The 26,379-nt window shown below is 33.5% G+C and overlaps 1 protein-coding gene across 1 annotated transcript; it reads right to left on the bottom strand.

Moving 5' to 3' along the window:
• Positions 1-24,863: 24,863 nt before the first annotated feature.
• Positions 24,864-26,110, bottom strand: LOC127702871 (uncharacterized). The gene has a single exon (XM_052207175.1). It carries the CDS (start codon positions 26,097-26,099, stop codon positions 24,864-24,866), a length of 1,236 nt encoding a protein of 411 aa, XP_052063135.1. The 5' UTR covers positions 26,100-26,110.
• Positions 26,111-26,379: the final 269 nt, after the last annotated feature.

Genomic DNA, 26,379 nt, shown 5'->3' with positions numbered 1-26,379 from the left:
CAGTGTGCCGCCTAGCGCCGTAGGCTGTGTCCTCGTGTTACAGTTAGATTATGGTTTAATTAAGGAACACTTATTAAGGGTGGGTGGTAGGTAGTAGTTGGTGTGCATCTTGCGCCGTAGACTGTATAAAAATGCCATCTAGCGCCGTAGGCTGTGTCCTAAAATATTTGCACCTAGCGCAGTAGGCTATATCAAAATTCAATCTAGCGCCGTAGGCTGTGTCAATGTGCCGCCTAGCGCGTAGGCTATGTCCTTGGGTTACAGTTAGGTTAGGGTTAAATTAAGAAACACTTATTATGGGTAGTAGGTAGTAGTATGTTTGCACCTTGTGCCGTAGGCTGTATAAAAATGCCATCTAGCGCCGTAGGCTGTGTCCTTATAGGTTTGCACCTAGCGCCGTAGGCTGTATTAAAATGCAACCTAGCGCCGTTGGCTGTGTCAATGTGCCGACTAGCGCCATAGGCTGTGTCCTTGGGTTAGAGTTAGGTTAGGGTTAAATTATGAAACACTTATTATGGGTAGTAGTATGTTTGCACCTTGTGCACGTAGACTGTATAAAAAAATGCTATCGCCGTAGGCGGTATCAAAATGCAATCTAGCGCCGTAGGCTGTGTCAATGTGCCCCAAGCGCCGTAGACTGTGTCCTTGGGTTAAAGTTAAGTTACGGTTTAATTAAGAAATACTTATTATGGGTGGGTAGTAGGTAGTAGGTTAGCACCTTGAGCCTTAAGCTGTATAAAAAATGCCATCTAGCGCCGTAGACTGTATGAAAATGCAATCTAGCGCTGTAGACCGTGTCAATGTGCCTCCTAGTGCCGTAGGCTGTTTCATTGGGTTAGAATTAAGTTAGGGTTAAATTAAGAAACACTTATTATGGGTGGGTAGTAGGTAGTAGAAGGTTAGCACCTTCTACTGTAGGCTGTATAAAAAAATGTCAGCTAGCGCCGTAGGCTTTGTCCTTAAAGGTTTGCACCTAGCGCTGTAGGATGTGTCAATGTTCCTCCTAGCGCCGTATGCTGTGTCCTTGGGTTAGAGTTAGGTTAGGGTTAAATTTAGAAACACTTATTATGGATGGGTAGTAGGTAGTAGAAGTTTTCACCTTGAGCGGTAGGCTGTATAAAAAAAATGCCATCTAGCGCCGAAGGCTGTGTCCTTAAAGGTTTGCACCTAGCGCCTTAGTCTGTATCAAAATGCAATCTGGTGCTGTAGGCTATGTCAATGTGCCGCCTAGCGCTGTAGGCTGTGTCCTTGGGTTACAGTTAGATTAGGGTTAGATTAAGAAACACGTATTATGGGTGGCTCGTAGGTAGTAGTAGGTTTGCACCTTGCGCCGTAGGCTGTAAAAAAAATGCCATCTTGCGCCGTAGGCTGTGTCAATTTGATGCCTAGTTCCGTAGGCTGTGCCCTGCAGTGTTTTTACCTAACACCGTAAGCTATTTCAAAATGCCATCTAGCGCCGTAGGCTGTGTCAATGTGCTCCCTAGTGCAGTAGGCTGTGTCCTTGAGTAACGGCTGTATCAAAATGCTATCTAGCGAGTGTGTCCTTGGTTTAGAGTTAGGTTAGGTTTAGAGTTAAGTTAGGTTTGAAACTTTGCTAAAATTACATTATAAGCGCTCTCAAGCATTTTAAATGGTTTATATTAATTATAATTTAATGATGTGTATTTCTATATAATTACCTCAAAAATTGTATTCTTTCTTATGGTGCTGGGCATCAAGCATGCTTGGCATTTCCATTGCAAAGAATCGGAAATGTCTTATCGTTTACATAATAAAATTGAGAATGGAAATAGGGAATGTGTCAAAGAGACAACAACCCGACCATTAAGCAGACAACAGCCGAAGGCCACCAATGGGTCTTCAATGCAGCGAGAAACTCCCGCACCCGAAGGCGTCCTTCAGCTGGCCCCTAAACAAATATGTATACTAGTTCAGTGATAATGGACGTCATACTAAACTCTAAATTATACACAGGAAACTAAAATTTAAAATGATACAAGACTAACAAAGGCCAGAGGCTCCTGACTTGGGACAGGCGCAAAAATGCGGCGGGGTTAAACATGTTTTTTGAGATCTCAACCCTCCCCCTATACCTCTAGCCAATATAGAAAAAACAAACGCACAACAGTACGTACAGTAAAACTCAGTATAAGAGAAGTCCGAGTCCGATGTCAGAATAGGAAACAAAAGAAAATAAACAAAATGACAATAATACATAAATAACAACAGACTACTAGCAGTTACTGACATGCCAGCTCGAGACCTCAATTAAACTGATTAAAAGATTAAGTCTTCATCATATGAATATCAGGCACAATCCCTCCTGTTAGGGGTTTAAATTCATATTAGAATTACAAGTTGTGCATGTCATTTCTATCTTTAACAACCCATTTTCCATAAAAGTTATTACTGCTTCTTGATTCGAAATTAATGGATACCAGCTAACTGCCTTGGTGCTCGATCGAGTAAGAGATGTATTTCTATTTCAATACTATAATGTTTTTTTTATTATACCTCAGTATGTTTTTTCTACATAAAAAAGAATGAAATATTTGTGCTATTTTATTCCACAGACTATTTGCCAGTCAATAGTTTCAAAGACTATTACCCCGGTCAATAGTTTTATAAACATATTTCCCGTACTTTTTCATACTAATTTTTCATTGGACAACAATGACGTCATTGACTATTCTGCTTGGATTTGTGCGCTTGGCAACGTTAAACTCTGAAATATCTTAAACGGTATAATATGTATGTGTCTGTCGTCGTAATTTCAAATTAATATATTACTTACAGAAGTAATTAATAAAGAAAAAGAAAATCTATGCGACATATTTTAAGAACTAAAACATAACAAATGTATGGTATGGGTATGTTGTCGTCTTCATAATCTGGGATTGCTTTGGTGTACGGTAATATATTTTTGCTAGAGTTTATTATATGCACGGGAATTTTTACACAAGGATTCCTGGTCTTGATTACAGTAAATAAAATATTGACAAATACCACACGGGCAAAAAAACAAAAAAAAACAAAACAAAACCTGATAGTTCATCTTCTGCATGTTTATGTGTCTATTTTTTCCCCAAGTGGTGTATGTAGATCGGCTTATTAGAAAGTTGTTTTGTTCGGTATAATAAAACACTTAATGATTGGTTATGAGTGTAATAGCAAGTTCGTTGTCCCTTTGATACTAACTATTGCTCTCGGCTTCGCCTCGAGTAATAGTTGGTATCTCAAGGACAACAAACTTGCTATTACCCTCATAACCAGTCAATAAGTGTATACTATTCTAATATGACGACCTATTATCGTCAACCAGTATAATCACAATATATCTACCTTTAGCTAAAACGCAGTAATACACATAAACGGCTGTTCCGCGTTACGACCAACTTATTTATACTGCCAGATATTCTCAATTTTCGACATCAAAATCCCCAGTTTACGAAGGCCAAACTTCAGATACAATATATTTATCTCTATTCTACAGCGAAATAAACAAATCAGTCCATTTCAATTTATTTTTCATGGTAAAATTTCATAAAACGAAGATTCCGCGAAATGATGTTATTGTCTTGACATGTCAACGAAACAAGGTGACGTGACAAATATGTTTCCGTAAACAAAAAATCAAATGTAAATACCGGGCGTTTTTAAGCTTCTTGTACGCCTCAGAACGAATAAAATTACATTGGAAGAAAATTTATAAGTCAAAAATGCGATTAAAAAAAAACAATCATTGAATTATATAATATTACTTAATATTATCAAAATTGGGTAAAACGGAACAGCCAAAACAGTATCGTATGTATAGGGCTTTCACGGTTAACAAAATTACCGAATTTGTCCTATTAGAATCGAAATAATTCATGGCAGCCGTAGATTTGTTTTCGTTTAGCCATGGGTTTGGCATTTATATTCGTATTTTACCCCTCGCTAACGCTCAGGGTAAAATAATCGAATATAAATGCCCAACCCATGGTTAAATGAAAACAAATTTACGGCTGCCATGAATTATTTCTTAATTATACATCAGTTATCATTTTCTAATAAGTACACAATAATTTGACTATTTTTCAAATTGCAAGCGTTGAACAATTTGACCGGTCAATAGTTTCCAACTATTGGACCTCGATGAAACTATTTGACCGCAATCGTCATTATATTACGCGGAATTTCAAATGCAGCTACTGGATTGGATGATGTTGAGAATACCGCGGGAGTTGTGACGTCGCGTTTTACCTATTGTATCTAGGGTTGACGTCAGTGCATGACGTAGCCTTAGCACTCTATATATGAAGTAAACGTTAAACAGTATGGTTGTGTTTCTGCTTTTTATATCACGATAGTTGATTTATCCGCGACATCTATTGTCTGTTGTGTCTTTCGGTATAATAAAATACTTACTGACTGGATATTCGTGGAATAGCTAGTTTATTGTCCCCTCGGATACAACTATTGCCCTCGGCTACTTACTATTCCACTCATACCCAGTCAATAAGTATAAACTATTAACTGTCAAATAAAAATAAAAATGACGTGCAAAAAATGGGAAATTATGCAACAGATTTTCCCGGAATTTATAATGTGACGTTACAGTAAGAAACGTAAGTTTACGTTACTTTCAGTTGGAAAGCAAGTCCTTGGAAACGTCTGTTGTCGTCAAGCTCTATCAGCAACAATAGCAGGGGGAATTAATTAGGTGGCGCTACAGTCGTCCGTGACGTCAAAAAGTCCGCCAAATCAATCGGCTAAAAGATTGACGTTTAAAGTATTTATTTCAACTTGTCATGCTTTTATTATAATTGAATTTTAAAATTTGTAGGTTTTGCGCCCAATATAGATTCAATACGTCATACAAACATTATCAAAAATAGCTTGTTATTGCTATTTATTTATCCTGTCCGTTCTTAAAAATTTCAGCCATCTTTTTTGTTCGCCAAAAACATCGATTTTTCATAACTTGACGTTTGCGTATCCAAATACGGAAGAGAACGGTAATAATCTTAAATGAAAACGGGTAAACTATTTCAAATTTCTACACAATTTTGAGGCCATCATTTTTTACTATTATACATCAATTTTGGTGACCACCAGTCATGTTAATTTGAACCTGTTTTGGCTGCGTTTCTACAGTAAAGTTCAACTTCTTTTCATTGTACCTGTTTCCAAAGTACTCTAAAATACTGATTTATTATAGATATGAATGAAATTGTGATTAAGAGTTGTTGTTTTTCACAATTTCATACGATACCTCCATTTTAAAGTAATTGAAACCCTTTTTGATCCCCTACACAAATTGACGGTGACACTGTTTTCTTTTTCAACATACGTTATATAACGTTTGAAAATATGTGTCAGGGTCATGTGCATAGTGAAAACACATTGGACAAGTGAAACAACAAACAAAGTTCTTCTTTATTGCGTTTGAAACTATAGTTCTAAGAAAATTTCATTTATACTGGAAGCAAATATGACAAATTAATGATGGCCTATGGATAAACAAAAGCACAAAAATAGCAATAGAAAATGCATTGCAAAGAAAATTTCTGGAGGTAAAACAAGAGGCTCTCAAGAGCCTGAATCGCTCACCTGTTATTTTTTTTTTGCTTAAATCTTTCATCAATGATTATTTTTGCTTTTTACCCATATGTTCCATTTTAGCCATCGTGTCTATGTTTCTTGACGTACAAGGAAATGAGGTACACAATTTATACTAGATTCATTTGAGAAGATTTTTAAAGTTAAAAAACATAAAACAACTTGTGTAAAATTGTCCTTAAAAGGCAATAACTCCTTAAGGGGTCAATTGACCATTTTGGTCATATCAAACTTTTTTTTAGATCTTACTTTGCTGAACATTTTTGCTGTTTACAGTTTATCTTTATCTTCAATAATATTCAAGACAATAACCAAAAACTGCAAAATTTCCTTAAAACAACCAATTTAGTGGCAGCAACCCAACAATGGGTTGTTCGGTGTGTCTGAAAATGTCAGGGCTGATAGATCTTGACCTTTGGAACATTTTTACCCAATGTCAGATTTGCTCTAAATGCTTTAGTTTCTGAGATATAAGCCAAAAACTGCATTTCACCCCTATGTTCTATTTTTAGCCATGGTGGCCATGTTTGTTGATGGATCAAAACTTCGGATACAATTCATAAACTAGATTCCTAAAGGAACATTCATTCAAAGTTAAGAAGTATTAGGCACAATAGTTTCAGAAGAGAAGATTTTTAAATGTTAGCAAACTTGATGAACACACTTACTGTAAAATTGTATTTAAAGGACAATAACCCCTTAAGGGGTCAATTGACAAATTTGGTCATTTAATTTTTCTGTAGATCTTACTTTGCTGAACATTATTGCTGTTTACAGTTTATATCTATCTATATTAATATTCAAGATAATAACAAAAAACTGCAAAATTTCCTCAAAACTACCAATTTAGTGGTAGCAACCCAACAATGAATTGTTCGATTCGTCTGAAAATTTCAGGCTGATAGATCATGACCAATTAAACAATTTGATCCCATGTCAGATTTGCTCTAAAAGCTTTAGTTTTTGAGATATTAGCAAAAGACTGCATTTGACCCCTATGTTCTATTTTTAGCCATGGCGGCCATGTTTGTCGATGGATCAAAACTTCGGATACAATTTATAAACTAAATACCCTAAGGAACATTTAGTTAAAGTTTGAAGGTATTTGGCCCAGAAGTTTCAGAGGAGAATATTTTTGAAATAGTTTACGACGACAGACGACGACAGACGACGACAGACGACGACGACAGACGACGACAGACGACGGACGACGACGGACGCCAAGTGATGGCATAAGCTCACATGGGGCCCTTCGGACCCCGGTTAGCTAAACATATGAAAAAGGAAATGAAGGTCAGTTACAATGTAATTATATAAATTTATATTTTATAAGTTAAAAACCTTGCTTATTAATTATCTCTTTACTAAGTAAGCTACATTAATATGAGCAAACACTAGCTTTTCAAGTCAAACAAGAAATTAATTCATAGAGATGTGTTCTTACAAAATTGAATTTATTCAAATGGCGAATTCTTGTCAAATTTAATCATCATTGATCATTATTAAAGTAAAATGCACAAGATTTGTCATACCAACTTTTATTTCTGAGATTAATATCTAATTATTCAGGTAAAATATTATACAATACTTGTTTATAAATATGTAAAGCAGCAGATACAGCAACCTGAAGAGAAGAAGCCCCATTTAAGGCATTTTTTTTTTCAAAAATTTTTACTTTCATAATCTATAAAATACCCTGAGAAATTGGACAAAGGCTACTGCGAAAGCTAATCTAATAGCTGAATTTTATAATAATAATGATTTTAAAATTCAAAATTATGTCACTTTCACTTATAATTTTAAGCATTATTTTTTTACAGAAATTTTGTCATTTTTTTGGTAAACTTTTCCTTTTTCTGTAGGATATTTTCTAGGCAGTAGTGTACTGTTTAACTAAGAAACATAGGCTTGAGTTAAAAGGCTTTTTTACTTTGAAGAAACTAAATTTTGACTCTTGGTCCCAGTTTATTAAAATATAAAATATAAATGGTCAGACTCTACTATTTTTTTTTTCAGAAAGATTATTTAAATTGTATACAGTATGTTTTATTGCATTAAACATTGCTAGCAGTAGTTAAAAAAAATCCATTAGGAGTGATCCCATATCCCATTATAAAAATTGTAAACTGAAAGTAAATTTCATCAGCCAGAGCTAATTTATATCAATTCAGCTAGGTTTCTAGATCTAATTTTTACCAATTTTTTGTCTTTTAATTTTTACCTGTAATCCTTCTCTGAAAAGTAGGGAAGTATCTCTTCTTAATATTATAATAACATAGTTTTTAATCGACTTTCTTTTATTTTCTTCTTGATTTTTGTAAAATAAACTCCTTTTTATTCATTTTGGTGGGTTTTTATTTTTGACTGGTGATATCAAGGGGAGATAACCACTTGCACAAATCGGCAAAAAAAACACCGCTTCGTGTTGAACATAACTTGACGTTTGCGTTTCCAAAACTGTATTGTCTAGATATTCATATCGAGTGTTTGTCTTAATGAGATGCTTTATTAAATTTTAATTCAGCCCATCATTTTTAGTTTCCTCGAAAATATTTAGATTTTTCGATCAGGAGCCTTGACAATTTTCACACAAACTTCAAGTTTGAAGATAAAATAAAGAATAGGGGAAAATCGCCTAATTGCGGACAGCGCCGATATGCGGACGGAAAACGAAGCAAGACCCTACATGGAGGAGTGACATGGGTCAGTATTCATAAGAGAAAATAAAAGGATATAGAGTAAATGTACATGGGTCAAAATTGCACACAATACATAGAAAAAAAATGAAAAAATATCAATGAACAGGGCTTTTATTTCAGTTCTTCATCTTGACAGTTGATGTAGGGTCTTCAACAAAGAACGAACTTATTTTTCTCACCTTTCCACATGTATTACCAGTTCATGCTAGAAAACCATTCTCAAACATGCTTAAAGATGCACTGAAAGGGTATTCCTGAGGGGTATTCATGAGAGCTAATGTTAATATATGCATAATACCTGCCTTTTAAATAGCAAGAACTGTTTAGAAATAAGTGTCCGCAATTTGATGACAAGGTGTCCGTATTTTAACTCCCCCTGTCCGCATTTACGCGATTCGGCATTTCCGCGGGTTTGAAGAGTTTGCAATCTACTAATCAAGAGAGGAGACCTGAAAACGCGGGAAATAGTTCATTTGATACCCCTCTATCCTCTCCTGTCAAATCCAACCACCAGTATGTCCGCAATTGGCCTCGGCGGTATCCAAACTTCCGGATTTGAAAAAGTGTCCGCAATTAGGCGAATTTCCCCTAAAGGACTTTGAGTTGATGTGTAAGTTTTGACGAGTTAAAACTAATTATATTCAAGATTATTTTGATCAATAAGTTTTTACCATAACAGTGGTATTTTAGTGAGTAAAAGTGAGGTTTGTCTCATCCGTAGTTTTACTGAATTTTCACGGTCACGTGACTCTATTGTTGATGATAGACTTGGGGTCAAACCGTGACCTGCTTTCCAACTGTTTGTTTTTTGGCGGGTGAGATGGCTGCGGCTTATTAAAAATTTCGAAGCGAGGATATTTTATCGCTATACAAATCAGCTTACAATACTAAAATTCCGTGGAAGGATGTGTTTGATGAGGAAACAGAGGCTTTTTTATCTATTTTTTGAAAAAGCAACCAATTGTTCCCGCAGCTTGGTTTTGGTTAGTCTGTTATCACTAACATCTAAATTAAGCGGTCCGAATACAACAGTAGCAGTAGGAGAAAATTCATTTTCAACAGTGCTTAATCAGTTCATTATTGCAGTTTGTGCACCAGGTGATGGAAAACCTAATACTTATTATAAAGTTATTGATCCCGTGGTTGAAAAAATTAGAGACAAACATGGAATTTCGAAGCATATACGACAGCCGGTCTACAAAAACATCAAGTAGATAATCGAGGGTATGGTATGATCACTTGTGACGAAGGACATAGATTTTTGTCTACTGTAAATGTGAAACAATCAAAGGGGGAAGGTGAACGCTCCCTTTTGTGTAAGATGTGGGGAGGAAAAGGAGACTCCAGTACTTTAATATCTGGAACCCGGGGATTCTTAAAAACCTCTATGTCCTGCTGCTTATTTATACAGCCTCAACCTTTGCTGTCCGAGTTGTCTTACCTTGGTGGTGATGATGGATTGATGGATCGGTTTTTGTTTTGCGTATACATAAGATTTTAATATATGAAACAGAATTCAAAGGATATTTCTTATGCTCCAGCCTTTCTTTCTTATTCTTCTTTATATATACAGCACAACTTCGTAGCCTACAACCTATCGCCTTGTGTGTGCATTGCACAGAAATTGATCGTTTGCCTTTATATTTGAATTCATAAGTTATGGTGACATTTTGAATTTGTACTCCATAATCTTCGAAAACCTATAACTAAGTTGCATATCTAACTGGGCCAATTGAATAGAGATTTTAAAATGTGTTTTTCTTTAAATTACTAACAGTTGAACGTTTGAAGTTTGATTAGCCTAAGATGTTACATCATTACTTAAATTTTGATTATAGAGGAAGACAAAGAGAATGAACCACAGAACTTAAACATTTCACAGCCGGATGAGGGCGAAGTGATAACCAGCAAAGATACGACCATTATTCTTCGTCTTTCTGCTTTTTCAGCATAGCTTTAGTTGATCTTAGTTGTGGTTTGAAGGACGACTGCTACACTCCAACACTAAACGAAATAACAAAATGCAGATTGAAACAAGCAATGGTTCTGTATAATGCTTTATCTCAACAGAAATCACTTTTTTTTCAGGTGAGTGAAACTTGTTTACTGATTATAGTATATCTACAAATTTTATAGTTAAAAATCAATTATAGGTCAATAATTTAATTTTGGATGTAACACGTCTTCTGATTGGCTGAAAGTGTTTTGTCTATCAGCTCATAGACATAATTTGGTCATTTGACCGCGACATCATCAACGTTTTTATCATGATTTACTCCTTTTTAGAATTAAATTATAAGAAATGACTTTAATATTTTTTCTGTCTATTCGAAATAACATAAAAAATGTGGTGCACACTTTTAAATAACCCGCTACGCGGGTTATTCAGTGTGCATCATATTTTTTATGTTTATTTCTTCATAGACAGAAAAAATATTACAGTCATTCCTTAAATAATCCTTATATGATTTACATATTAGAGAATACGTTGATATGATTGGTTGAGAGGACTTCCGGTAGTTGACTTGTTCTTGACGTTGATTATTTTTCGATAGACGACGTTGACCGAACTTCTTTTCGTAACCAATGTAAACAAGATGGCGGCGATAATGACACAATCCGGATCGACGTTAACAAAATTTATTTTCAATTCGCGTTAATAGGTCTTAATAGTTGAATTAAATAATAAACACAAAACATTCGTTTGAATGATAATAAGAGTTTTTGTAGTTTATTTTTTATCAGATTGCAAATTTCATGGAGTACATATTTTTGCGTTAACCAACAAATATATTCATGCGCCTAGTCCAAATAATTATGACGTCTTGAAAGGCTATTATATTTTTTTTTCTTTGACGCCTTACATCGTCGCAGGAAGGCGTCAAAGCAAAAATTAAAAATAGCCTTCAAAGACGTCATAATTATTTGGACTATCATGCGCCAGGCCTATTCAATGACACAAATATACAATTTACGTGTGATAGAGGTTACGAGTGTGGAAAAATAAATTCCTTATCTCCAATTTTAAAGAATTATAAGGATTAAACGCCTTTTTAAAGGAATGGTGTATAAACTGTACCAAGTCACTCACAAACATATCATATCCAGAAATCAACGCCACTTTGCTTATTTGAATATTATACTAAAGAAATCGGATACGGGTCATGGAAATTATATTGAAATGGTAGGGAATTTTGAAAAAAAATGTCTGTTTTAACTTTAATTTAAGTGATAGACAGGTTGCGGGGACAGAAAATAAATATACACAACAATATACACCATTTGGCATTTAAACGAAATATAATGACTGTCGTTGCAAAAATCAAGGTTCCTGAGCTATTTTAAAAATCGAAGCGATTAACATTGCAGTAAAATACAGGCTAAAATGGCTGAAATTTTGCAAACTTCGTGTTGAAAATTGGCTAACAAGGTCATTACAAAAACAGGTTGCGGGGATGAAACTTGAAACTTGAATGTCCAAAGAATAAGCAAGTCCAAACCTTTTATGTGTAGTCGTTGAACTCTAGGTTCTCACGTAAAGTTAAAATGCCCCTATTTCAAGAAGAATAAACTCACGAAAACACGAAAAATTCACTAAATTCGCGTTCATTGTTTTGATTTTGACCGCCTGACAACTTTACGGAAATATCAGAGTGATTTTAAACAAGGACTCTGTGACGGGCAACTTATAATATCCGTGTTTTAAAGATTTTAATGATATCAAGCCAGTCCAGTTCAAACTATTATCACGTGATACAATTCTCATTTACATATTATGAATGTTAATTAGCAAAAGTACTACTAATTTCTGGCTATGTCCGAAGGACTTTTATTTGTTTGTGAGTGAATTGTTCGAGTTTATACACCAATAAATTCCTTTAAAAAGGCGTTTCATCCTATAATATATACAGTCGGAAAGCAAGCCCTTAGAAACGACCGGTGTTACTTTTTTAAGACAACAATGACAGTTTTTGACATTGTAGTTTTTTGGTCTTACACATGCATCTGAACAGAATGTACACAAATTTAGTGTGTTTGTTTGAAAAAAGCAATGCCGAGTTCAGTGTTGCAGAATTTGACTGGATTAATTATTCTCTTTAAGTGAAATGTTTCACGTTAACTAAGACAATAAGGTAAGGAAAATTTATACTGTCTGTGCACAACCTTGAATTTAAGATGACTAGAAAAAATCATTCATTGTTTTTTATTATTTTTTTGTGATGAAGGAATCTTGCAAAAGTAAATGGCTTATTTTAAATGCAAATATTACATGTACAATGGAAACATAAAAGTCTTGTCTTTGTTTAATTACATGATTGTGACTTACATGTGATTTAAAACATAATTATTGACTTAGAACTCAGAAACTGCTCTGAAATACTTTTAATATGCATACTAGTGACAGTACTTAGTTATTTATTTTAAAACAGAAGAAGAAAAATATGAGATCAAATCTTCCTAGCTGTTACTTATTCGCAAGTTCATGATTATAAACTATTTAAATAATTATCCATTGATTTAGTTAGGTTTTTTTCTCATAGTTTGTCTGAGTCTATTCAGTAGAACTTGCATGGAATCAATGATACCAAATTTATTGTATATTTATTTTGATTATACACATATTGCAAACCAACTTCCTTTTATTTCAAATTATGAAGAATTTTCATTGAGAATACTTTGATTAATTTATCATTTCTTTTAAATGTATATGAAAAGGGTAGTCTACTAGAACCAGGTACCAGTATTGAAAGGGAATTCATTTTAACCCTGTCTAGATCCAGTATTTATGCAAATTTTGGCTAGCCCTGGTCTTTATATAGTAGAAATTTATTTCTGTGTTGATATTATTTTGTAACAGCAGTAAAAATATTTACCTAAATATTAAAGTAACTCTTGGAATAATATATAATGGCACAGTTTGTTTACTGTAATGTTAAAGCAATATTTCAGTTCTGAAACTGTTTTAAAAATGATAAAATGTGTTTACCTAATTGTTTTACATGTGTCTGTAGTATTAAAATATATTGAGTCAAAAGATAATTACTTATTTTGATAATATTGACTTGTAAATAACAGCATATGGTGCTTAATAAGTTAAATTGTACAAATAAGTTTGTTCATGAAAAGTGTCAACAAACGGGACGTAGCTCGTAAATTACGATCGTAACCGCTTCGTCAGTAAAAAATCGACACATCAAAGTGGCACATTTGCGTATTACAGCGTATTAAGTGGCACAAATTTGACACGGACTAGTTCATAAAAAGCCTCATCACATATTTTAAATTCAGCATAGGTTCCCAAGAAGTTAAGAAAGAAATTTCAACTGATGTGTTGAAAAAAATTGACGCTACGAGTGAGGACATGTGGTTTGAAGCTTCGTATTCTAATTCAGTACGCTTAATCAAAACAATTTGTGTGTTGGAACTTCTAAAAAGTATACACAGTTGGCATTTGAAACGTACAGTATGCTTTGATATTTCATTTTACATGAATTTTTGGAGGAAACAGAGTCGTTTCAGTTGAAGAAAAAATGACCCAAAAACTGCCCAAATATGGTAGTCACATGACTTTCATTGTTGTTTTAAGAAATGGGGTCAAACCGGAGTCAGCTTTCCGACTGTATATCCATTTTATATTTTGCAAAATATAATCTTTAGGCCTTTTCTTTTGTTAATTGAGACATTGATTTTATTTTTTATGACTGTAATAGATAATAAGTTTATTTGTATTTAGTGTTTTTAATCATTATTTTCAAATGCGACTGAAAATGAGCTGTTGTAACGTGTATTCTGTTTAATGTGACAAAAATAGAATATATCAAAAGACAACTAAAATAAACAACTTGACACAATCCTAGCTACATAATGGTACATGATACATAAAAAATAGTAAATTCGTATTTATATAGCTGTGTTTTATAACCAATCACGTGTAATCAGACTGATTGTGCCAATATCGTCTAAAAAGGGAGACATATCTTACACAGAATTCTGTAAAACAATTTATGTTTTTTTAGATGATCGAAATAAATTATATGCAATGGTTTTTTTCGTACTTATATCGATTTTCTGTTTACAAATTTATTCATTTTTTCAGTTGAACTTGAACTTTTGGAAAGACAAGGCTTCGGCACATTGAAGCTAATCAAGACTCGTTCTGGAAAGCGAAGCATTTTCTTCAAAATCCCAGGCAATTGTATAGATATGGAAATATGCGCACATTCTTCCATAATCAAATCAGTAGTGATTAATGTAGACACATATGAATCAACTTATTATGATTTATCTGCTCTTGCTCAAGAAGATAAAAATTATGCAATTCAACATCACCCACAGGCAGAAGGAATTGAAGGACTTTGGTGAAGCAGTCACGATATACTTTGGACGAATTTGGCACTTTTAACATATCATTTGCCTACAATATTTTTGAAGAACAAAACAAACCATCTGCGATGCATTATAATTTGTGCATCTAGCATAACAATTTAATTTTGTTTACAAATCACTGTAAATAATATGTCATTAATTTCATAATATATGAATAAATTATTACTACTGTTACATTTTTATATAAAATTTCAACGAAAAAACACAACAATTCAATGATATGTATTAAGTACAATCATAATACTGTTTACCAAAAGGAATGGGTTTTATGATATATCGTTTAAAATTTTTAGTCAACACAAAACTGGCCTTATTTGGGTTCTTATTACATGTGCAGTATATTTGCTGATCTGCCAACCTACTGACTTGTCGACCTATTGACTTGCTGCACTGTAGACCCGCTGACTAAATAAATGGCTGCGGCTTTTTAAAAGTTTCTAAGTGAGGATATTTTATCGACCTGCTGACTTGTCGACCTGTCGACCTGCTGACCTGTCGACCTGCTGACCTGTCGACCTGCAGACCTGTCGACATGTAAACCTGCTGACTCAATAATCCAATTGTTGGAGCCTAATATTTATATGCTGGCCTGACTACCTGCTGACTTGTTGACCTGTCGACTTGCTGCCCTGTAGACCCGCTCACTAGATGAATGGCTGCGGCTTTTAAAAAGTTTCCAAGTGAGGATATTTTATCGACCTGCTGAATTGTCGACCTGTCGACCTTCAACCTTTCGACATGTAAACCTGCTGACTCAATAATCCAATTGTTGGAGACCAACTATTTATATGCTGACATGTTGACCTGTTGACTTGTCGACCTGTCGACTTGCTGCCCTGTAGACCCGCTAACTGAATAAATGGCTGCGGCTTTTAAATAGTTTCTAAGTGAGGACATGTTATCGACCTGCTGACCTGTCGACCTGCTGACCTGTCGACCTGCTGATTTGCTGACCTGTCGACCTGCTTGACTTTCTAACCTATCGACCTGCTGACCTGTCGACATGTAGACCTGCCGACTTAATAATCCAATTTTCGGAGACCAATTATTTATATGCTGACCTGTCGACCTGCTGACTTGTCGACCTGATACGGGACGTTCACTTCTGGTTTCATTTTTTTACGCCTCGCCTAACTTTGGACGTATCATTCTGCATAAGACATTTTTATCATATTTTGTAACATAAAATAACATAAAAAAAAAAGTTTAAATGATGTTCCGTGTTTTGAAACGATTTGAAAGTATTTTCGAGTAAAATTTTTGATAATATTCACTGTTTCAATCAAGAGCACAGCCGATTCAAGAGTAAGAATGGTTAAAATTTCTGATATATTCTTATCAGGTCTATATATTTGCTAGATAAAATGAATTTAAAAAGCAAAGATTAAGCATAGGTACTTTAGGGCAGGACAATTTTTTTTAGCCCTCCCCCTTTTTTCCAAAAATCCGACATTTTTTGTTTTCTATTATGTTCAATTATCTCCGCTATAACAGTACCAATACAGAAACAACCAGTTAATAACACTATAGTAAAAGGTAGTAAAATGAGTTTCATATTCAAAAAAATAACATTGATAAATTCTGCCATTGGACAGTTAATCAGAATGGCTTTATTTGCTATATTAATTATTGCCTGGAAAAAAATTGATGGTCTGATATTCAGACCTTTACCCTGTTATTATTGCTTTCTATAGTATCAACAGTTTTAATAACAGTCTGTACAGGCCATAATAACAATGATACATTCCACAGAAGAGTTCTTGAGTCTATGGTGGTGGAATGATTCACTTAGTTCTCAATTTCAATTTCTACAGCCATCTCTGAAATTAAAATGTACCACCATTATATTGATAACAATTGATATCTTTTCAAATCCTTACAAAAGTAAGGAATACAAAATACCACTACTGTGTTTTCTAATTATACTTAAATTGACCGCCTCAGATGAGTCTGATGGAGCTGAAATGAATATTTTACATGCCTAATTTTATGCATGGTATCTATAATGACTTGTTTTTTCTAATTCACATTTAATTCTTATTAACAACAATGGTTTATCAGAGCATGCCCTTCTTAACTCTCTCATAATTTAAATGAATGGGTTTGTTTTTTGTGATTGGCTTAAATGATGTATGCAAATAAGCTACTTCTTTCCGCATGGCGATTTATGTATTATGTTGTTGATTTTTTTTACAGTTATCCTTTAAAAATGGGGGTGCTATGCTCTGCATGCTTAAAAACCCTTGTGAAAACTCTAGAAGGGGTTATTGGTATACCTGTTGTAAAGGAAAATTACTGACCCCAATATAGCTTCTAAATTTCCTATCCCCATCCCCATTTCTATTAACAAAATTAAAAAATATATTGATAAAATGTTTTTAAAACTTATGTTCAACCTGAAAACGAACGTAAAATTTTGTCACTTGACATTACACAACCAGAAATAAATGAATTTAGTTCAGCTTGATCTCACCGAGAATTCGTCTGTTAAGTTCTAACCAGTGACCAATAATCGGTCGCTATTAAAAATTTAAAAAATAATATTTCATTGCAGTAACTGACAACCTAGCGATAGTGCATGAAACATTTGCCACTGGACGTTTATATAAATCTTCCATATGGTACGAAATGACATGTACATATAAATCATCCATTTGGTTCGAAAATACATATGAATCTTCTATAATGTACGAATTGGCATACATATACATCATACATGTGGTACGAGTTGGTCAATGAACGAAATGGAGGGAGCGCAATGGTTAGGGTACGAAATTACTATGATTGATTATTCATACTTTTTGCACACAAAGTAGTAATCACTTTATAGCTTTGATTACCATCAAACTATTTGACTTTCAAAAGACTTAAGAAAATAACGGCAAATCATGGTATCCTGTGATTTGTCAAAGCAATTTTACCTATTTGAACCCCGTTGACTTCGTTATCAGAAATGGTTCTGGCTAAAGTGTCATTTAGCTGTTCTGTATACAACTTCGCTGGATTGTTGCGTTGATCAAACCTTCCTAATAGTTCAAGAATAATACTGCACAGGTCATTATAACGCTTATCATTAAGTTTAAATGCCTTAGCGTGTTGTAGCTCATTCCTGGTAAGTCGTATGCGCTCTATATCATCTCCAGTAGCTATATCAGTGTTCTGTATATCTCTCCATGTCCCTCCCCATGGACCAGGAGGACATCGACAACCACTTGAATTACTTGGAATGTGTTTATTAAGTTTCCTGTGCTCACTGTATAAATACGTTATATCACATTCACTCCTAGGCTTCACATTTCCTTTATCTTGTTTTAGCAGATCAAATAAAACATCGGCAAGAATATTTAGTATAATCATCCCCATCTTTGCAAAATTAAACTCCTCCTTGGTAAACTGAAAAGAAGTAAAAAAAATATAAAAAAGGTGGAAGAAAGTAAATTCCTCATTGGATTAAGTGTGTTGTGTAAGTATATTTACCTTAGACAAGTACATTAAGGAATACCAGACAACACAAAATAGATGCTCTCAAGGAAGTATAATATAGTAAAATGAACATTGATGAAATCTTAAACATGACATTTCTAGCAATTTAAAGACCATGTGAAATACATACTTCCCTATATTTCAGAATTATATTTCTATTACTGACCTTTCTGGATTTAGGTTTACTGCTAAAATGGAAATACTTACTACATGCTATAAATTTGAAAAGCTTTTTTTCAAACGTTTTACAGACAATATCATCATTTATTTCACAGTTATGTTATATTATATCTATGTCACATATGACAACTAATATACTATATTTGTCATATCCATTCGATGTATCCCATCTTGTCAAATCTAACTTATATGAATAAGAAGATGTTGTATGAGGGCCAATGAAACAACTCTCCATCCAAGCCACAATGTATAAAGAGTAAACAATTATAGGTCAAAGCACGGCCTTCAACACGGAGCCTTGGCTCACACAGGACAGCAAGCTATAAAGGGTCCAAAATGACTTGTGTAAAACAATTCAAACAGGAAAACCAACGGTTTAATCTATATAAAAAACGAGAAACAAAAAACACCTATGAACTACACGAACAAACGACAACAACTGAACAACAGGCTCCTGACAGGTGCGTAAAAATGCAGCGGGTTTAAACGTTTTAACAGGCGCCAACCTTCACCCTAACCTGAGACAATATAATAAGTTAAAACATAAAAAGATTTTATCACCAGATCTTAACTTATTATATAGGCAATTTGAAATCATGAAGATCTTCTTACCCTGATGAAAATCTGCGTTCACATTAGTTTTAGGGTGTTCATGTTGCTAAACCGTATGTATCGTTCTAAATATTTTGGAATATTTAATTTTTTTAGTAAGCCTGTTCTTCCTGGACTTATCTTTGATGATTTTCCCCTTGGTAACTTCTCTTTTTTCACAAAGAACGGCAGTAAATTGAGGATCGTGATATTAAATGAACCTATTGATAATTGTTTACTTCTCGAAAAGCGGACTAACCATGTTTGATAAAGGTTTTGTTAAGTATCTTTATTTCAATTATAATTGGAATGAAATAAGTGAATTCTCAGTCAAATAAAATCCCGTTTTTCACAGAGCATAAATATGTATTTGTTCTCCTCTGACACATAGTAATACAACTTTTACCACAATCTGTACATGTTTCGTGATTATCAGGATCAGAAGTGTTTATATCATGAGTTCTACAAACTATTGTTTTCTTTAATACCTTACAGGGTAATTCAGAACATTTTTACGTGAATTGTTGTCACATTTTCCAGCTACCATTTAAGAAATGAAAACAGCCATGTGAAAAAGGACAATTTTAAGGACTGAACATTATTATCCAAGTGATAATTATTTTTGCTGTAAGTTTAAGTTTAAAAGCAAAACAAGACCTTTATAGATTTTTCTGCGAGTATTTTTGAATATTAATTCTTGTTTTATTATCTCTTTTAGTAACAAAAGCCTTATTAGTTAAAGGAAAGTGGCAAAAGAAGATTTTAAAACAAGATGCCATAAAATAATTTGAATGAGAAGTTATGATGTCTAATAATTCTGATGTTTTGAATTTTGTTATTAAAATATGAACAAATGGGATGGATGTAGAGAGTACAAATGACAAACAGTGACATTTTATTATTTGAATATTTTGGCACATTTGTAGTTCTTTTATATTCAAGATATAAGCAATCACTCTGTCATACAATAGTGAATTGATTTGAAAAAAATTTGATCACAAAAGACTAAACAACAGATTTGTAGTCTTTCCTTCTTTCAGACAATTTCCAGACATATCAACTGAAGTAAATTAAGTTTTTTTCACACACTTGTATTTGAATTTTTCATTCAAATCAGCACCAAATATTTACCTGGAAAAACAACAAATACTGAACGGAATATCTGGAGTATAACGTGCGAAAAATTACATACAATACATTTAACACAATTTTATGTGATTTTTAAAATAGCTGTTTACCAACTGCAATTAATTTTCGAATGATATATGATTGAAATGTACTGAACAGTTTGAAAGACGATGCTTTTATATATTTCTCATAAGTTTCAAATTAAAATGGAACCCCCACTAGCACCAAGAATGGCTGACCCATAAGCATCAATATTAAAACACCTCAGAAATTCCTTAGAAGCAACTTTTATATATATTTATTGAATTAACTGTATTTTTTGTTTTGAAACAGGAACATAATACATATTCAGCACCACTTGATTAGCCAAAAGCAACTTGACTATTGCAACAACATTCTGCAAATAAAAAAAAAGAATAAACCTTCAAATCAGCCAACTTTTGATTCAACTAGTTAATTGATATTATAAAATGAAATTATTTGACGATTTAGTCAACCATCACAGTTGTTGCATAACATACCACTCCCGAACTGGTTTTTCTGGTTTGAACTTCAGACAATTTTGACAGTGCACTAAAGTCTCCTGGGTGAAAGCGAAGCTTAAATAAAAAAAAAACATCATGTTATGATCACTGCAGTTGCAAAATGGCTTTGCAAATGCAGAAAAGTAGTTAAAATACAAATTTATATAGTGTTTTTTCATTTTCTAGCAGTCAATACTGTTGCAGATAGACTGCTGCGGTACAGGAATGATTTGTAACATATCGTTTTTTTTTTAATTCATCGTTGATAAACATTAAAGATACAACTTCCTCAGGCCAAGTTGACCATAGAAGATAGCTTTTCTTCTGCGGTCCATTTTGGGAACAAAGCTCTAGCAGTATTCAGTATTTATTCATCCTTTTTGGGCTTGCGCGTTACTGAATAAGTTTAAATCAGAAAAAGGTTTTTGAAGCATTGTTTAGCTGATACAATGAAAATTTGTTCCATCGAGCACTTTTCCATATAGGAGTTATCTCTCTATATACTGATAGTTCTTAGTATAGCTAAAACCACGAAATCTGATACATATCGCTTTAAAATTCTCTCCAATTTTTTTGTCTCTTCCTCATGAAAATCTGTTAAATTTTGGCCGAAGCAGTCTGGTATACATGAAATGAGATCTATTTCCCTTTTTGTGTTTGACTTTAGTAATCTGTTGGCGTTATTCATAAACTGTAAGTCATATATACCTAGAGTAATTTGATAGCAGGTCATTGTTTCATGAGCAGGAAATTGATGCTAATATCAAAGTTAGGTTCTACATTTTGAACTTTGCATGTTATTGCAACTCCTCAGAAACCGTAAAAGTTATCAACATAAGTAGATATAAGAAGATGTGGTATGAGTGCCAATGAGACAACTCTCCATCCAAGTCAAAAATTTATAAAAGTAAACCATTATAGGTCACAGTACGGTCTTCAACACGGAGCCTTGGCTCACACCGAACAGTAAGCTATAAAGGGCCCCCAAAAAAAATAAGGTTTGTTTCAAATTGCAATTTTAAGTTGTAACTTGACGCAACGACCATACATTCTCTGGTGACTTTAAATAGCAGTTTTCTCCTCTTGGATATTCCAAATAACCTGTTTAGAGATTAACTTCTTTCCTACTCATATTTTAGACACCTTTAATCTTTTGATTGAAGATTGGTGACCTTTGACCTTAAATTTAAGATCAAAGTCACTATCAATTTGACGTTCTAGATTTTGACATTTGCTCTAACTTTATACTAGTACATAAGGTCTTTTGCATAAGGTTGGAAGGCATATGTCATTCAAAAAGGTCAACTGGAAATAGCCATTGTTTGCATTAATTTCACGTAAAAGTACCTAGAAACGATATATTCTTAAAATAAGTGTAAAGAAACCTAATTAATGAAACCAGAAGTGGTCTTTAAAATTTGTAAACCAAAAGTAGCAAATTATCTCCCTAATTTCATACTCATATTTTAGTCACCTTTAATCTTTTGATTGAAGATTCATGACCTTTGACCTTAAATTTAAGATCAAAGTCAATATCAATTTGACGTTCTAGATTTTGACATTTGCTCTAACTTTATACTAGTACATAAGGTCTTTTGCATAAGGTTAGAAGGCATATGTCATTCAAAAAGGTCAACTGGAAATAGCCATTGTTTGCATTAATTTCACGTAAAAGTACCTAGAAACGATATATTCTTAAAATGAGTGTAAAGAAACCTTATTAATGAAACCAGAAGTGGTCTTTAAAATTTGTAAACCAAAAGTAGCAAATTATCTCCCTAATTTCAAGCAAAAGTATATAGAAACCATATATTTTTCGAATTAAGGTAATATAAGCTATCACTTGACACCGGATTTTGCATATTAGTACCCTGGAAGAAGCCAATGTTCTCCCTGATCTCAAAAGGGATATACACTAGTAACCATATTTTTGGAATCAATGAAACGTAAGCGATCGGTTGACACAAGAAGCTTTTAGGAAAAAAATACCCATTCTAATATTGACCAGAAAAAAATTCACAGAAACATTTAAAAACTAATTTTGATTTTTTCATACAAACAATTTTTACAAGAGATATGACTCACTTTATGCAATTTCAATAGTATGTTGCAAATGTTAAAATGAATGGTAGTAGTTTCATGGAAATTAGACGTGCAAGAGGAAATACAATTGCATACCAAATATCATTGCCTTTCCGTTACGGTTTCATCTCAAACTGACCTAATCATAAATTTTAAAATATAAGCTATGCAAAAGTTTTAAAGTCAATAGACTACGACTGACGGGTGGAGCCAAAATGTTGAAATGAGACCTGCTAATGATAATACAGATGGATCATTGACCTACCTATGGGGGTTTCTCCGTTAAATATTTATTTTATCAGAGATACCAGGCTTATATTTGTTTCGCTGACCTATAGCTAATCCCAAACTTATACACTGTTGACGCTGCCACCGCCAAAAATAGCCTGTATAAGTCTCGATTCTTCGACTTTGTTAAGGCGAGACAAAAAGTGGAACAGAAATCTTCGAGGCTAACAAAGAAGAAGTAGAGGAAATTGTATGTCTGAAATTGGGTAGGACACAATCATGACTTGATTGACACATTTGTTGAACAAGAAGCCAAAATCAAAATGTTGGACGGAAGGACAATCAAATGACCGAATGGATCGATTCACTTCATTACTATATACTGCCTGCAACAGTTATCAGAAGGTTTATTAGTTATTACTTATTTGCATTTAAAAAAAACCAAAATAATATTATTTATTTGTGTTGAAAAGTAAAAATAATTTTGTGTTACCTTTGCCGACAAAACTTGTGGCTTGATATCAGCTGTGTCAAAATTCGATTCTTCAAAACTTTGGGATAACTGAAAAAGAATTGTTATCGGGTAGTTTCAGACAAACCCTTCTATTGTTTATGCGCACATACAATCACACCAGTATAATGCCATCAACGGTTTATCAAGTTGCGATCTTCACGAAGTTGAAACGTTTTATGTGAGTTATTCTCCTTTCACCAGATGAATTAGAATGAGAATCGATTTGAAAGTTCGATTTTCCGAGAAGAAAAATAAATTTACAAGTACCCGACCACGTCCACTCTGTGTTTTTGTTAGATGTATTTCTATTTGTATCCATCTGATGAGTTAAGTCTTTTCCAACTGATTTTTATAGTTCGTTCTTATGTTGTACTGTTACACCACTGTCCCAGGTTAGGGGAGGATTGGGATCCCGCTTACATGTTTAACCCCACCACATTTTGTATGTATGTTCCTGTCCCAAGTCAGGAGCCTGTAATTCAGTGGTTGTCGTTTGTTGCTGTGTTTCATATTTGTTTTTCGCTCATTTTTTTGTACATTAATTAGGCCGTTAGTTTTCTCGTTTGAATTGTTTTACATTTGTCATTTTGGGGCCTTTTATAGCTGACTATGCGGTATGGGCTTTGCTCATTGTTGAAGGCCGTACGGTGACCTATAGTTGTTAATCTCTGTGTCATTTTGGTCTCTGGTGAAGAGTTGTCTCATTGGCAATCATTCTTTTTTATATTGTTTTCAGATTATGAAACTTGTTCCTCAATACAGAAAATATTTAATTTGTTTCCTTTTTCGGGGAACAACTTTAAAAAACGACTTGGAAAAATAAGAAATATGCACATAAAAAAAAGAAGTTTACAAGACAATAATTGAAAGAAAAAGAAAGAAAGAAACATAAAGCAAACAAACAAATATCCCAGAGGATGTGGTTATTTTCTATATGAAGGTTTAAGCAGATGTGTGGATTTTCGCTCTGTCGATTCTTTTTTTTAAACCATTTTGTTCCGATTTGATGAGGTTGAACGCTTGTGAAATACCGACATTAGACATTAGACTTTTAACATTGGAAATTTTTAGGTACCAGGTGCAATTTTTGTGAATAAAACATTGATTTGTCTTTGTTCGGTAGTTGTCGGCGTTAAACCGGAATGCACACCAATAAAATTCTCTTCACTTCATATATAAATTCACTGAATTATTTTCTTTTGATGTAAAATTGTACGAAAACATTTAACATTGGCAATATTGAAGAAATGTATTCCAATACTTTTTTATGTGTTTGAGCTTTTGATTTTGCCATTTGCTTAGGGACTTTGCGTTTTGAATTTTCCGCGGCGTTCGGTATTTTTGTGATTTTACTTTTAATTTTTTATACTTCAATTTCCGGTTTAAGAAATAGCTCAGTCAAAACACTGTCAAGTTACATTAATCTAAAGTTGATTTTCAGTATCACTTCAATAATTCAATTACACTTACTTGGTGTTTTGACCACTCATCAATCAATTTGTGTGATGCTGTACATGTCTCACAGAAATATTCTGTATTCTGTTCTTCAGTAAAGTCATTTGAACCTGTCACAAACTCTGGCTTTACACTACCACATTCCCACTTTTTCTCAAATGTAACATTTGTCATCTTGAATCTAGTACTTATTATCTTGATAATCTCCCCCTCAACAAAATCTGCAATGTGTGAGTATGAACCTCTTTTAATAACTGCATTCGTCTTAAATTCTAAAACTTGAATCTGAATTAAATTTGGACATATAGTTACAAGTAATTTCTGTAATCTTGTCTTTTGTAGGTCAAAGACGGCAGTACCGCTGAAAAGGGCAATAAGCTTTTTATTCTGTATAGTGTCAGAAACTTTGGAAACTTCATATTCCCGACATAGTGAAGCAATCAAATGATTCATCAGGTGTGTTGGAAGAAAGCTAAACTTCAAACAAAACCAAGTGGATTTCTTGCATGTGTCTTTTGTCACATTAAACATCTCATAAATATCACGTTCAGGTTTATCTTTCACCATACAAGGTACATAGTAGCAGGATTTTTCAGCGGTAACATCTCCAACTGATATTATTGGACGTATTAGTATGTCAAATTTTTCCATAACATTCAGAATATAATCTTTATGTTGGGACAAAATCGATTGTTGTTTGTTGAATATATCTTCCAAAACTTCACTATGTAAAATTCCTCTTTGGTTTAGGTCTTCCCATTTATCCTTATTTTTTATGCTTCTCACTTTCCATTGAAATTTCTCTGCTGTCACTATACATTTAAAGACATCCGACAACCACTGTGTATCTAGAATTATATAATCAGGAAGATCCTCAAAATATACTAAAGCTCTGATTTCATGGTGAAATCTCAAAAACAAATTAAGCTCTTCATCATTTAATGGATTTAATGTAGCAGAAGAGAGATTCTGAATTTGCTGAAACGAAATGATTGGCAACTCTAGTCTTTTCTCTTGAAGGCGTTTTTCTAGATGAATAAACTTTAAAGGATAAGCTCTATTCCATGATTGCATAGTCCTTGCCAATTTTGAAATATACTCTCGTATTTGCTGGAATACAGTCGTATCATCTTCTGTATTTGAAATGCAGTATTTGCCTTCTTCCACTATATGTTGACATGCATCCAATGAAACATCTGCAGTGTATATACAAAGTCGTTCCATACATGAATTCTGCATCTACAATGGGAATCAAATTTCAATTAAGTCTGGAACATACGCTAATATTATCATTTTATTGATGACAAAAATCATAAAGGTCTTTTCCTTAAGTCTTTGAAAAAAGAAAGAAAGATACCAAGGGGCAAATTTAAAATCATAAGTTCAATAAAACAGATAATACTATTGCAAAAAGTAAACTACAAAAAGATAAACAATAATAAACACATTTCATTGACTGGTAAACATTGAGCAACATGAAACCCAACAAATACTAAGAGTGACA

This window comes from Mytilus californianus, unplaced genomic scaffold, assembly GCF_021869535.1.
Source record: "Mytilus californianus isolate M0D057914Y unplaced genomic scaffold, xbMytCali1.0.p SCAF_5, whole genome shotgun sequence".
In the NCBI taxonomy this organism is placed as follows: Eukaryota; Metazoa; Mollusca; class Bivalvia; order Mytilida; family Mytilidae; genus Mytilus; species Mytilus californianus.
This window is presented reverse-complemented; position numbering and strand designations above follow the sequence as displayed.

What these genes read in the sequence shown, in the direction of transcription:
- LOC127702871 (XM_052207175.1), bottom strand. Translation starts at nt 26,099, where the DNA reads ATGGAACGACTTTGTATATACACTGCAGATGTTTCATTGGATGCATGT.